At 40.2% G+C, this 12,641-nt stretch overlaps 1 protein-coding gene across 1 annotated transcript; it reads right to left on the reverse strand.

Annotated features, from left to right (window-relative positions):
- Positions 1-1,269: 1,269 nt before the first annotated feature.
- LOC125342767 (vomeronasal type-2 receptor 116-like) lies at positions 1,270-7,519 on the reverse strand (the record flags this gene model as incomplete). Its single annotated transcript, XM_048335076.1, has 6 exons — positions 1,270-2,192; positions 3,095-3,218; positions 4,319-4,546; positions 4,811-4,825; positions 5,386-6,168; positions 7,247-7,519. Coding segments are annotated over 6 exons (2,346 nt in total), but the record flags the coding sequence as incomplete, so codon positions are not given.
- Between the last annotated feature and the right edge of the window lie 5,122 nt (positions 7,520-12,641).

Consider the following 12,641-nt stretch of genomic DNA (forward strand, 5'->3'; position numbering starts at 1 on the left):
TTTCTGTCTGTATCAAGTATAGTCTAGTCGGCTTAATATATGGCTTTTTTGGTACAGCAAATCTGTGTTGCTGAGGAGGGATAAGGTACAGAGGGGGGCGGCACAGGGAGTTCTGGCTCAGGGCTTTGCCACATGAATCAGGCTCTTAAGGAAGGCACCCTCAAAACACTCAGCTGACCAGAGACAGGCAGAGGTGGTGGTCCTGGGAGGGAGGGGGATCTTGCCATACTACATTAAAAAAACGTTGGGAATGAGTAGCTCACAGTTGTCTTCCTAACGACTCAGGAAGCTAACATCGAAGATCCAAGTTCAAAGCCAGACCAGACAGAAACGTTCTACTCAGAAAAAGCTGGAAGTAGTGCTGTTGCTTAAGTGGTAGAGGCCTAGGCTGGAACAAGAGAAGCTCAGGGACATCACTCAGGCCCAGAGTGCCAGCCTCAGAACTGGAACACACACACACACACACACACACACACACACACACACACACACATCTACAGAGAGGCTGCAATTCACCATGTCATCTTGTGAGTGAGTGAAAGGCATCTTGATCCTTGTCACCACTTCCAACTTTCTCCTCCATCTCTCCCAACCCACCCTCTCCAGTCTTAGCTCCATTTCCACATTTAGCCATCAAATATTAGGAATTCATTTGCCCATCCTCCCTCTGTCCATTCATCTACTCCACTTTCCCTTGACCTCCTTCCTCTCCCCCACACCACAAGTCCTGGTATTCTGTGTGTGTGTGTGTGTGTGTGTGTGTGTGTGTGTGTGTGTGTGTGTGTGTGTGTGCCTGTTCTGGGGCTGGAGCACAAGGCCTGCGCATTATCATAAGCAATTATGCTTAAGGCTAGTGTTCTACCACTTGTGACACAGCTCCACTTCCAGGTTTTTGGTGGGGGTTTATTGGACATGGAGTCTCAGAGATTTTTCCTGCTGGGGCTGACTATGAACTGTGGTCCTCAAATCTCAGTAGGCCTCCAGAGCTGCGAGGATTTGAGGAGTGACAGTGTGTCAAGGGCTGATATACTTTGTTTTTCTGCAAATATCTCTGAACCATCAGAAAACTGGAACTAAGTGCATAGAAAATAGGAAGAACCAAAAATATATGAAATGAAATTCAAATTGACCTGCCTGGCTACCACTTGTGACTGTGCCATTACTAGAAAAATGAGCAAAACATGTTTATTTATTGAAATGATTCCAACTATGTAAACTAATATCTAATGGCAAAAAGAAACTCACTTGAAAAAATATGTAAGTTTTCTTTTAGGAGAGCTTAATTTGCCGAGGGCATTTTCTGTCCCAAAAGCCATGCAGAACATTCCTATCTGGCTTTATCAAGATGATGTAGCACTTGGGGGCAAAGATGCAGCCCAGGAGCCCTGCACTGGAGGCCAAGATGGAGAAGACCTCCACAGCCACCATGACCTTGCCCTTGGCACTGTGGTAGACAGGCAGGAAGGTGAGCCACACACTGCAGAACACCAGCATGGTGAAGGTCAGGAACTTGGCTTCATTGAAGGTGTCAGGCAGGTTCCTGGCCAGGAAAGCCACAGTGAAGCTAGCCAGGGCCAGGGAGCCCAGGTATCCCAAGACACAGTAGAAGGCAGTGAGGGAGCCCTTGTTACACAGGATGATGAGGTGGCCATGTTCAGAGTATGTGTCTGTGTCAATGAAGGGAGGAGAGGTTCCCAGCCAGATTCCACAGAGAGTTAGCTGGATCAGGGTGCAGATGGGAATGATGAAGTTAGGAGCCCCTGACACCAGCAACCTCCTCATCATTCTCCCTGGAGAAGTGACCTTGAAGGCCAGAACCACAGTGACAGTTTTGGCCAAAACAGCAGAAACAGCGACAGTGAATACAACTCCAAATGTGGTTTGCTGTAGAATGCAGGTGACTGTGTTGGGATGGCCAATAAAGAGCAAGGAACAGAGGAAACAGAAGATGAGGGAGGTGAGCAGGGTGTAGCTGAGAGCCTGGTTATTTGCCTTGACAATGGGGGTGTTGTGATGTTTCACAAAGACCCCTAGAACAGCTGCTGTGAGTGTAGATAAACCAAAAGCTATGCAGGCCAAGGTCATCCCCAAGGGCTCCCCATAAGCCAGGAAGCTTGCAGCTCTTAGGAGGCACCGGTTTCTCTGTGTGTTGCCATATTGGTGATGTGGACACTTCACACACTGCTCCATGTCTCGTGAGAAAGACAAATTACCATTAGTCCCTTACACTACTTCAAAGGAAATTAGGAAATCCATACCTAGTAAAAATTCTGACATATTGATAATTAGTAGCATCAACTTCATATGACCAAGTATTACTAGACTTGTTTAGTATTACTTTTATAACTTCATTATATTCCTATACTTGGCTCTACAAGTCTAGTTGAAACTATTAACTTGCAATGCAAATCATTCATATTCTTCCTTGCCATTCCTAATGTCCTAACAAGAATTTTAGATATATCTTCATGCTCCCATAAAGTTTTCAGCCTTTTGTGCACAACTCAGTGTCCTTATTTAAAATGAAGACTAAAGATGTTACATTTTTTCTGTCTCTGTGTCATATAGATAGGAGCACTGTGGTCCTTCTTTGTCATTGTGATATTTGCTTCTCCTACTCACCTCTAAAGCACTAGAGAACAGAGAATATAATTATTCTTTGAAGCTATACAGTAGGGCCATGCACAAGAGTTGAACCAAACGAGAGCATTTTCTCTGCTTTAATAACAGTTCTGGACAACTACAAAATAAAGATCTGTGTTTTCTTTATAATGTAAAAAAGTGTTGCAAAACATGGAGGCCTCATTCTTAAAAGGATTTTGTATTTCATATGATAGAAAATACGCTAACATTACTGAGGATTTAAATAAACATACATAAATTATACAAGAAAAAGTTAATCCTATACACAATTCGGAGGCCATGATTCTTTTTTTCTATTCAAGAAGCAGCATCAGCCTTTGTTGTAATTAAACTACTAAGTGAATGAAGGCAGACTTTGACTGCAATTCCAATATATAATGTTGGTAGTGCTTTTCATGTTTTGTGGGGCACTAGGAGGGAACCTGTATATCTCCCTCTGTTGTGAACTTACCTGTCCCATTAGCCATCTCATTCTCTGAGCAAGGGGTACAATCAAAGCAACAGGCAGCCTTTCCCTCCTGAAGGGATTTCCTGAATCCAGGACCACAACTCTCACTGCAGACAGAATGTACAGGCTGAGGAACATCAGGTATGTGTCAGAAACTGTTTAGGCTTTTCCTGACATTCCCAAAGTTCCCTTATTTGAACGACTTTGATTCCTTAGTGTAGTACATCAATACACATAAATCCAGTCAGTGAATTGAATTATGCTATGGATTCCACATCCTGTCACCACAAAAGCTTTATGTGCTACCTCATTCAATGATTCCTCAAATGAAAGAGATCTAAGTAGCAGCTCAACTAATCATTAAATGAAACCACCAGCAAAGGGAACTAAGTAAACCTTTCAAATACATGAAGCAGGGCTGGGAATATGGACTACCGGTAAAGTGCTTGGCTTCTATGCATGAAGCCCTGGGTTCGATTCCTTAGCACGACATATATACAAAAAGGCCAGAAGTGGTGCTGTGGCTCAAGTGGTAGAGTGCTAGCCTTGAGCAAAAAAGAAGCCAGGGACAGTGCTCAGGCCCTGCGTTCAAGCCCCAGGACTGGCAAAAAAAAAAAAAAAAAAGGAATGCTTATGCAATGTTTCTGCTGGGAATATGGCCTAGTGCTAAGAGTGCTCGCCTCAAATACATAAAGCAATTCCTTTGGTACTTCATTGGTGTTAGGACCCTGCTAAGAAACATGCAATTTGTATTTGATGACAATATTCAAAATTCACATTTAGAAACAAACTGAATTTTTCTTGGAGGGTGCTGATCCTGGAGCTTGAACTCAGTGTCCAAGCAATGTCCTTGAGCTGTTTTGTATTCAAGATCTGTGATCGACCGCTTGATGCACAGCTCTAGTTTAGTTTTGGGGTGTTTTAGTGACATAGATTCTCACAGATTTTTTGCCTGGTGGGGCTCTAAAATGAGCTATAATCTGAGATCTGAGGATGTCAACCTCCCAAGTAGAGAGGATTAGAAGCATCAACCAGCACCCAGGACCTCTTTTGTGGTGGTTAAATGAAGATAAGAGTCTCACAGGTATTCCTGCTGGGCCTCACTACAAACCATGACATTCAGAACTAAATAATTACTATTACAGGAGTCAGTGCTGGCATTCAATCAGGTATACATTTTACTTACTTATATGCTCTTAAAATCATTAGAATTAAATAACAACTCACCTCTGTAGTTCCTATGGCCCATTCTACCAAATCTTCAGATAAAGATAGTTGATGATCATGTAGAGCAAATGGAGAAAACTTTCCTATTTTCACCTTAAGATCAAGACCTTGTGGAAAATTCCAAATGTTCACAATGTCATACTCTGCCTCCAATTTTCTTTTGTCATCTAAAATCACCTGATCTCCAGCAGGATTCTGAAATTGGGTGTTCTTCAGAAAAGGGTGCAGCTACAAGAGATACATCATCTTATGTTGAAATATATCCCAGTAGTTAGAAAGAAAAGCTGAATTAAGAAAAGTTCTTGAGAGGGTTGGGACTGTAGATTCAGACCTGCTGCATCAGTGATGATCGTGAGTACAGGCTTCAGCTTGCAATAAAGACTCTCATGTGATTACAAAAAAAAAAAAAAAAAGAAAACAAAATAGAAAAGCTCCCGAGTGTCTTTAATCTCTGATTCACAATTCAAGGAAAGCACAGACACGTAATAAAACACTCCAGAAAAAAATCTTTGGAGGAATAAGAATAATTTTCCTGAAAGCAGGCCATCCAGCAAAGTGCTAGAAGGCCTCTTTTTAAGAGAACCCTATTTCATTTAAATAAGCATAAATGCAGCAATTCTCAGGCTAGAGTTTTCCACAACGACTAATTCTATGGGTGTCAATGGTTATTGTTCAAATTTTAATACCTAAAGAATAATGAATCTAGGTTACTCAGGAAAAATATAGGTACTCCTGCTCAGCAGGTCATGCTTAGAAACACATAAGGAAAAGGTGATTATACTCTTTTCACAACATTACCTATGTTTATGTTTAGGTTATTAGTCACTAGAAAAAGATATCAAAGCATGGAATTGATTTCTTCTTTGTTATTGGCCTGTTTTCCATAAAAGCACAGGAGCACATGTCTAGAAAACTTCACAGACATTTATAGAAATTTAATTTCTTTAGTTTGGGGAACATAACTAAAATATTTAATTTCATGTGGTAAGAAATCTATCTAGGAATTGACTGTGCTTCTTGTGCGTGCCATTCGAAACAGAAGGCCTTACTTGTGGAGGGGAAGGCACTATCTCTTTCCTGTTTTCTATTGTCTGTACTTCTGTTTGATGTAGCAGAATCTCATGGAGAGCCTGGGCCACAGCATACACAGCGTTGTATATATTGTAACTTTCTCCAGACATAGTCATGTCAAAAATGTGCCCAGGCAACCAATCCAAGGAGGCCTCATGAGGACAGTTCTCCCATGTTACACAGTCAAACTCAGTATCTGAGCAATTAAAAGAGAGATACCACAGCCGAGCAAGGAAAAAGTCTTCTGGGTATGTGGAAGGGTTCACTGCCTTGACAAAATCTGTGAATCCATAAACGTCTGGGTGATCATGTGAAAAAGCAAGAGAGACATGGAATGAACCTCGCATGAAATATTTCCTCCTCATGGTTAACTCCCACTGTGAGTTCAGGATACAAACTTTACCTTTTATTAAATACTGCTCAATACACACCATTAAATCTAGTAGGGATTCATCATCACCATATATGATGAGGACATTTGATGAAGATTTATTAATCTGGTTATACAGTGCCATGATTTCTATTGTTAAGCCATAGTTTTGGATTGCTAGCTCGAAGGCTACACAAACTCTGTTCTTGTCCATCTCTTCTTTCAGTAGATGAAGAATCCACAAGCCATTCTCATCTTGAAAGGTTAAAAGTCCCACCCAGTTCCATCTGAAATAAAGTAGTAAGGAGACCATGGCAGTGGCTATGGACGTGTCCTTTGAGGCCATCTGATAGAGAGCAGGGAACTTCCTGTGGTCATTCAGGGCCTGATCAAAAGGCCCAATGGTGAGCTAAAAGGAAATGAAAATTGGATGCTCCATGAATGAGAAGATTTCGATCCATCACACTCTCAGCCATGATGTATATTAAATAACCTGTCGACTAGGTGACAGGATTTTCTTTTACTTTTTGAAAAAAAAATTAAAAATTTTAATATGTGTGCAACATGTCAATTTGTTATTAAATTCTCTTTATCTTTGTCACTATTTCCAATAAAACCTCCTTTCTATTACAATCCCATCCATATATTCCTAGCTCCATTTTCCCATATGTACCTTGAATAGTATGTTGTATTTTGCCACCCATCTATTTCCTATTCATTTGGTCCTTTGCACATCTCCTTAACACCTATACCCTTCAGGCAATATATGCGATATTTGTCTGGTGTTCATTTGTATATTGTGTGTTATTTGATTAGAAAGATGGTAGCATGGAATTCCACATTTATGTTTAACCTACCTTATTGGTTAATCATATATAAACATATATATAAATGATATCTGTTCTATCCTTATATCATATTTCATATTCTTATGTTTGATTTAATATTTATATGTGCGAGAACAAATGCCTCCTTTCTCTTCCAGAGCCTGACTTACTTCTTACATCATAATATCTTTCACTTTCTGGTGGGGGAAAGGGTGTGTGTGTGTGTGTGTGTGTGTGTGTTTGTACAGGATCATTTACTAACAGAGCCTCATGCACTTCCTTGGAATTTTCCTCAAGATTTGAGCCACAGGTTACTTCCTGATTTTTGCAGGGTAATTAGATATGTTTCCTAAGTACCTAGGTTGACAGGTGTGAGACACTAACACCCAGGTCAGCATAACTTTACACTTTAAAGTCATTTTCCATTTTCTGAATTTTTAAAGAAAATGACTGATTACTTTAAAAACTTCAAGTAGTCCCAGTTTATGCTCTAAATTTTTAATCATTTTCCTAATGATGGGAGCATAGGTAGCCCATCTTTTTTGAATACTTACTCTTTGATATCACAAAATTTTATAGGATTATGAATGCAGTCACTGTTTCTCATTTTCTTCTAAACACCTGAAATGGCACCAAATTAGACACTCCTCCCAACCTCACCTGTGGAAACCTGTAGAGGTCCAGCAATGTGCCTATCTGGGCAGATGTTACTCCGGATGGTCCTGTAAGTGCTCCTATAGACTTGCTGCCACGTATACATGAGTAGTTAGGAACCATGTAGCTCCCAAAAAAGCAAATGAAGGGATTTTTAAATGCTGTTGGCAATCCATCTTCAACATTACAGATATCAAATCCCAGAGTCAAGTTATATAAAAGAACAGAATTTTTGTTGATCTCTTCCATAGCAAAAGTCAAGGCCAAAACAAACTGATAGTTCTTGAAGTTAAGCCTGTGTAATTAGCATAGAAATTTCAGAGTATTACAAAACTTATTATTTTGATGGACTGAATCCTTGCTTTTTTGCCAAGGAATATGTTAAAACATCACCCATAATGGAGGTGGAGTGTGTATATAGTGTCTAATGCTTGCATATAAGATTAGATAAGGATATGTAGGTAATTTTTTATGAATGAGATTCAGAAAGTCACTTATGTCAAGAATGAGAAATTATTTGTTCCCTGCTACTTCTTGCACAACAGTGAAAACCTCTTGCACACAAAAGATGGAATAGGCTTTCATGAGACACCAAATGTTCATTTTTTGCCCAGCAGACAATATATTTTTTATTAATTTAGTGATTTAATTTTTATTATTATTGTAGAGGTGATATACGGAGGGATTACAGTTACATATTTCAGGTAATGAATAATGAGTACAATGTTTTTTTTTTTTCTTTTGGCCAGTCCTAGGCCTTGGACTCAGAGCCTGAGCACTGTCCCTGGCTTGTTTTTGCTCAAGGCTAACACTCTACCACTTGAGCCACAGCGCCACTTCTGGCCGTTTTCTATATATGTGGTGCTGGGGAATCAAACCCAGGTCCTCATGTATACAAGTCAAGCACTCTTGCCACTAGGCCATATTCCAGTCCCAATATACTTTTTTTTTTTTGCCATTCCTGGGGCTTGGACTCATGACCCAAACACTGTCCCTGGCTTCTTTTTGCTCAAGGATAGCACTCTGCCACTTGAGCCGCAGTGCCACCTCTGGCCTTTTTCTATATATGTGGTGCTGAGGAATCGAACCCAGGGCTTCATGTATACCAAGCAAGCATTCTAGCCACTAGGGCATATTCCCAGCCCCTGAGTACAATCCTTTTTGAACCATGTCTCTCCTTCTGTCGTTTTCTCCTGGTATTTTCCTTCTGTCCCTACACACAAGATATACACTTCATTTTCCATCTACTGTCTAGTGGGCACTACTACTGTACTTGTTCACGTGTCTTCAACCTTTTATGTACACTGCATTATCCACGCAAATAAAAACAGGACAAAAGGAAAAGAAAACAAAAACAGCAACAATGGCAACTGAGAGTGTCTTCGTTTCTGGAGTTCATTTCATAGAGTATTATTTTCTATGACCATCTGCACATAGCTATTAAGGATTTGTCAACCACTCCTATGCCTATACTCTTTTGGCCTCATTGTGTGAATGCCTAGAGTCCTATATAATTACCAGAGACACCAAATATTCTGTTGTGTTTTTCTTGGAGTAACCACCTCCACCTGTGGCAGGGCCAGGCCAACTAACAAATCCTCAGTTGAAGAACATTTTTCAGAAGCATTTTTCATTTTAAAATTCCTTAGCAAGCTCTGCTCACAGACCCAACATATTGAACAGCTTCCTGTGACATGAACCAGGACAAAAGAGCTCAATTATGAGATCATAAGTGAAATTTCATAATGGCAGCCTATCATGTTAGTTATGTCTTCTCAGGGTGAAAAAGTAGTGAGCTTTAAGAAAATCTAATTGGACGTACACATATGCAGTACTTAATCTGAATGCAAGAATGAAGATATGTTGATAAAGTTTTGTCAAATGTTGGCAACAGTATTATGGAAATCAAATAACACCATTTGGGGGGTTTAGTTCTGCGGATGAAAGGGATAGGAGGCCAGGGGAGAGGAAACAGAGAGCATTCATCTAGTGTGCATCTAGAGTTCCCTCAGTGATGTAAAATCCTGAGAACAAAACAGGACATGGAAATAAGATGAGGTGTTACTTACAGCTTGTCTTCATACTTGGAAGCACCTGTGTTACTGCGATCTGTTCCCAAAGTGTAGAGGGGGAAAAATGCAACAATAATCACATCTCCATCCATGTGTGCTCGCTGCTTCATGGTGGAAAAGCAGCTAGTGCCTGCCAAGGAATTGACAGGGAGGGGAAACTGGAGAAAAACGAGGATGAAAATCAAAGGGCACATCCCTGAAGCATCTGCCAAGCTGAAATTCTGGCTGGAAGTGAGACCCACAGTGTCCATTATGTATAGTCATATATCCTTGTCCAGATGCACATGTGTCTTTTTATTGACAGAGAGATACACTGTTGTCTATCTTTCCTTGTAGCATCTTGTGAATCCTCAGGGACAATGTGTAAAACTCTTCTCTGAGGCTCTGCATCTGAGGCCTTGCATCCAGGAGAAAAATATTTTTTGGAAAATGTGTTTGCCATTCTCCTTCTTCATCGCAGGTGCTATGATTTCTCTCAGATCACAGATAGTGAGGCCCCAGGGATGAAGTTATTTTTGATATATGTGGTTTCACATCTGTGTCCAGAAACTTTTTGCATGAAAGCCATTTGGGATGAAGCAATTGGATTGCATCAGAGGATGCATGGAAATGGCCAGAAAACAATCTACCTCAGTGAACTATCAAACAAATTTTTAGTACATTGTATTATTTTCCAATTGTTTATTTTCCAATTTGTTAGTTGCCCAGGTTACTCCTTAGGACTTTATGTTTCTATGCTTCCAGCATATTCTGGTTACTAATCCCTTACCATGTGTTTAATATGCAAAATCTATAGGCCATGTATTCATTCAGTCTGGCGCCTCCTTACTTCATGTGCCAAAGGTTTTGAGTTTGATATAATCTCCTTTGTCAATTCTTGCTCTTATTTGCTGCCTATACAAATTTTTTCATTGTTGTTGTCATTTGTGCTGTAGTGCTTTACCTTAAGCTTTAGCTCTTTAATATTTTGGGGATAGAAAACCAAGGTAAAAAACAACCCCAAGGTAATTCACCGTTTATGGATTCCTGGAAACAGTATTTAAAGAAGATGGCCACAAGTATGATCACAGAGAACGAAACTCTGTGTGGGGAGCCATTCAATTAGCACATGCACTGGCCATGTGTGTCCCCATGTGGGGCCTTTGCAGCTAGAGAGAACCTGGCCTGCTCATAAATGAGAAGAGCCTTTGTAGCCAGCCAGTGCTCCAGGAACTCTGAGAAAAGCTCTTCTGTGGATGAATAGACCAAGAAAATGTGGCATATGAACATAATGGTAGTCTACACTTCCATCACAAAGAAAGATATTGCACCGTTTGGGAGGAAATGGGAAGACTTGGAAAAAAATTTATCAAGCAATGTAAGCCAGACACAAATAAATCTCAGGTTGCATGGCTTCTCTCATTTGTTGTAATGACAATTATGCCTGTAAATTTACAAATAAACATACTGGATGGTAAAAGTAAAAAAATACACTTCCACATCCTAAACAGTACAGGATTCTAGATAAGAGACTCACAATGGCTCAATTGCTATGTACATGACAGAAAGAAGACCTATTCAGAAAGAGAGTACCAGATTCTATCTGGAAGGAGTAGCCTTAACCTAGATACACACACACAGAGCAAGGATGCTGAGAGAAGAAGGAGAGATTCTAGCCACACAGGATTATCTGGCAAGGAGCTGGTTGTCCTTACACGGTGCAGAAGATAAGTGTGCAATGGCATTACTCTAGGTTCTGAGCATAGCACACACACTCACGCACACATACACACACAAAGTATGCTAGGGCTCTCTCTCTCTCTCTCTCTCTGTGTATGTATATATAGAGAGATAGTTGTGACAAAACATATGTATGTGCATATATATCTATATATATACATATATGTGTATATATATTTATATATGGTTGGTGAAAGTAGACAGCCATGTGGTTCAGGCAGAAAATAGTTTATTTGGGAGGGCCAAAGTTTAAGGCTCTACTCCAGAGTAGGGTCTAGCATATAGCAGTCTGACTACTCATGGAAAGACATTCCACGGGGAAGGAAAGAAGGAAGTATGGCTGAAGTGAAGGAAGGAGGGACCTCAGAGGAGGAGGAAGTGGGCACAGAGCCTGGAGGACCTCCACTGTTCTGCAGGTGAGCAGTGACCACTTACCTTGGTTATAGGTACTGGGTAGAAGACCAGGTGCAGTCTTGAATGGAGAGGGAACAAAGGGGCTGGGGGTCTATATCTACTTATACATGGAGAGAAAACCAACAGAAGGGCTAATATTCCTAGGTGGACCTAATGTGTATGTGTATGTGTGTGTGTGTGTGTGTGTGTGTGTATAGATAGAGAATATGAAGGGGACACACACACACACACACACACACACACACACACACACACACACACACACAGAGCACCAAATAGAAACATTCCTATCCTCTGATAATTTTCTACCAGGCCAGTATGCCTTGGGCCTTTCTACCTTTCGAACTCAATTCAGCTTTTGGCCTACTGAAGCTTTTGACCAACAAGTTGTTGTTGTTTTTTTTGAGATATTTTTCTTACAATTATTTCCTTGAGTTTTTTGTCTAGAGACAGGGAGAATGAGGGGAAAACCAGCAAATTATCTTCCTTTGAAATTGTACTCATGTTCTGAGGCACCATATATAATCACTTCTTTTTCTAAGCTAAAGAGGAGTCACTGCTTTCCTTCCTCATTGGGTCAACTTTGAGATGTTTGAACTTGTTATAATTTTCCTCTGTGATCACTTGTTACCATTTTCCTCTGTGATCTCTTCAGGATTGTGCTCTTTACTGGGTGTGAGGCTCTGTAGAATCTCCTTTATTCTAATGGGAGATTCAGCTCTTTCCAAATACAGGGTTCGGAGGATAGTCTGGCTATTCCCCCCCTCTACATAGTACACCATAATGGTTTGTGATTTATCCTCAAAACACTTTTTAAAAGCATCTGAGTAGAATTTTACTATGTGATGTGGAGCAATATATTGGGAATCGAAAGAGGTCCTTCCTAAGAAGCAAGTGTAAGGAGAGGGTTTGATTTAAGAGACCATAAAATGAGAAATTTGAGGTGACATAGTAGCACAATAGTCATGACACATCAAGACTTAAGTACACCATGGAATTAGATTTTGTTCATTTACATTTAACTAAACATTTATCATTTTAAACAGAGATATATTAACATGAGAATGTGAGATGTGGTATATGGTCTCAAGTCTCCACTAGAACAATATTCACAAATCAATTTCATCATCTGCATTTCCATAAGTTATTCTACTTCATCAACATAACAGCGATTTAAATTGAAATAATTAAGCCCC

This window comes from Perognathus longimembris, chromosome 27 (assembly GCF_023159225.1).
Source record: "Perognathus longimembris pacificus isolate PPM17 chromosome 27, ASM2315922v1, whole genome shotgun sequence".
NCBI classification, from domain to species: Eukaryota; Metazoa; Chordata; class Mammalia; order Rodentia; family Heteromyidae; genus Perognathus; species Perognathus longimembris.